This window comes from Octopus bimaculoides, chromosome 18 (genome assembly GCF_001194135.2).
Source record: "Octopus bimaculoides isolate UCB-OBI-ISO-001 chromosome 18, ASM119413v2, whole genome shotgun sequence".
In the NCBI taxonomy this organism is placed as follows: domain Eukaryota; kingdom Metazoa; phylum Mollusca; class Cephalopoda; order Octopoda; family Octopodidae; genus Octopus; species Octopus bimaculoides.
In genome coordinates, this window is record NC_068998.1 from 34,972,671 (window position 1) to 34,974,992 (window position 2,322).

Sequence of the window (2,322 nt, forward strand, 5' to 3'; positions counted from 1 at the left end):
GCCGTATAGCCTTTTCTGTTTGTTTTCCTGTCTTGTTTTTTGTCTGCCACTACATTCCTCCATGGCAAGGTTTAATTTGTGTATACAAATTTAATTTGCGGTCCATGGGAAGAGCCGTTTTAACGATGCGTTCTACCCAGCTCTTCGAAACGTCGGTGTTAAAACGGGGGTAGCTGATGAAGGAGAGTGTTCTGTGTGGCTTGTGTGTTTTCTTGTCTACGTTTTGTTTGCAATGTCCTGTACCCAGAGATGCACCTATACATACAGGTGGATGTCGGTATGCACATACCTGTACGTATATATGCATATACTCATTTACTATTTGTTTTTATATTTATATATATATATATATATATATATATATGTATAATGATATATATATATCTGTTTGTATATATCTTCTTTTATAAGAAGACAGAGAGAAAGCAGAGGTCTGATGTCTCACTTGTTTTTTCTCTGTAACCCCCTTTATCTTCTCTCTTTTTTTTTTCTAGAGAGAAAAATAGGTAGAAGTAGTGAGAGAGAGACACATATACAACCAGAGAAAGAGAGAGAGAGAGAGAGAGAGAGAGAGACAGAGAGAGAAAGTTGGAGGTGGATTGAATGATAGGTGGAGTGTTTTTTCACTGTGTAAAAAGCATTACAGTGAAATAGATAGTACATGGACTGCTAGAGATAGGAGCTAATAAACCATCAACTTGGCACCCACTATCCTGTTTTTGGAAAATAAGTACACAGTTAACTGTGGAATGGTCAAATTAATTAAAATGACACAAAAAACCTGAAATATTATCAATTTTATTTAGTGTTTTCAGCAGTCAGTGTACAAACTTTGCTTTTTATAAGGATAATTATAAAGATATAAACAGATATGTGTGTGTATGTGTGCGTGTGTGTGTATAGGAGTGTGTTAATAAACAAAAATAGCAATCAACATATTTGGTTACTTGCATCCATTTATAACAGTTTGACTTAGTTTCACATGACTTGAAGTTTCACAGGCGTGAAGAGTACGCACCCCTATTATCAAACTTTGTCTCCAAAAGTTTGATGATACAGATGCATATTTTTTGCATCCACAAAAGTTCAAGTCATGTGAAACTGAATCAAAATGTATTATACATATAAAACACATTTTGCTCAGTCTTCGCCTACTAAATTCTACTTAAAAGCTTATCGGTCTGCTTGAGATTTTTCTAGAAAAGACACTTGCCACCCTCTAAGATCCCATAAAGATCGAATTCTTTAACATACACCCATGAAGAAGACAATAAATGATTCTGAAAGGTGAGTGTGCAATCTTAGATGCTGCAGTAAATGAGAGAGTCACTGCTTCTGAAACCAATCGGAACAAAACCCTGAAGTATCGGGCCCTGCCAGTGAACTCTTTCTTCCAGTCTATGGCTTTTGGGACGTTTGGAGGGACTAGGTGACTAACCGCAAAGTTCTTGTCATTGTAGGCAGCTCGTGAGGGCGTTTGGGCCTTTGGCTTTTCCAACGCCTTAGCCTTGCCATCATCCGTGGTAATGCTACCAGCGTGCTGGCTTGTTTCTGTTGGTTCCGTTAAACCTTGTGGTGTGACACCAATTTTCAACTGGATGTTTTTTCTTTCTTCTCTTTTTTACTCTCCCCGTTTTCCTTTTCTCCCGATTTTTGTCTTTCTTTTGTAGAAACTATATTAGATAAAATAAAGGACTGTTATTCGTGAAATTACTCGATAACAATAATAGATAGCCAGTAACTATTTTCCAATGACACACACAAATCTCAAAACTTAGTGTACTTGTTTCTAACTTTGAGGTTTATTGACATCCAAGCTCGTAGTTAATCTACGTGAAGATCTGATAGAACGGTGTATTATACAATATAGCTGTTATTTGTTTATATCTCATAACAGTTATAGAGAGAGGGAGAGAGAGAGAGAGAGAGAGAGAGAGAGAGAGAAAAGAGCGAGAGAAAGAGTGAGGATAACGAAAGAGCATGAAAGTGTATGAAAAGCGTCAACTTTGTATGAGAAAATTTCGTTCTTCTTTGCTGCCATGTATAGATTACAGTTGCCACGACGACAGTGAGTAAATACGATATTTCATCCTATGTTTATATCATCAGCAATGGATGTACCTAACTACTTTTAATGTTCATGTATTTATTATATATACGCACACACATACACAATTGATACTGAATGTTTAGCTTCCGTGTACATAAGTACTAGCATTGATAGCTGTTTACATAAACAGAAATAACAACATTGATGGTAGTTACGATGGTTAGAGGAGCCATATATATATATATATATATATATATATATATATATATATA

At 35.8% G+C, this 2,322-nt stretch overlaps 1 protein-coding gene across 1 annotated transcript in view; it reads left to right on the forward strand.

The window, feature by feature from the left end:
- Window positions 1–1,921: 1,921 nt before the first annotated feature.
- Window positions 1,922–2,322, forward strand: part of LOC106867954 (N-acetylated-alpha-linked acidic dipeptidase 2) — a 336,237-nt gene continuing 335,836 nt past the window's right edge. The window contains exon 1 of the mRNA XM_052974261.1: window positions 1,922–2,068. Coding sequence (XP_052830221.1) covers window positions 2,040–2,068 — 29 coding nt within the window. The 5' untranslated portion in view covers window positions 1,922–2,039. The remainder of the gene's footprint in view (window positions 2,069–2,322) is intronic.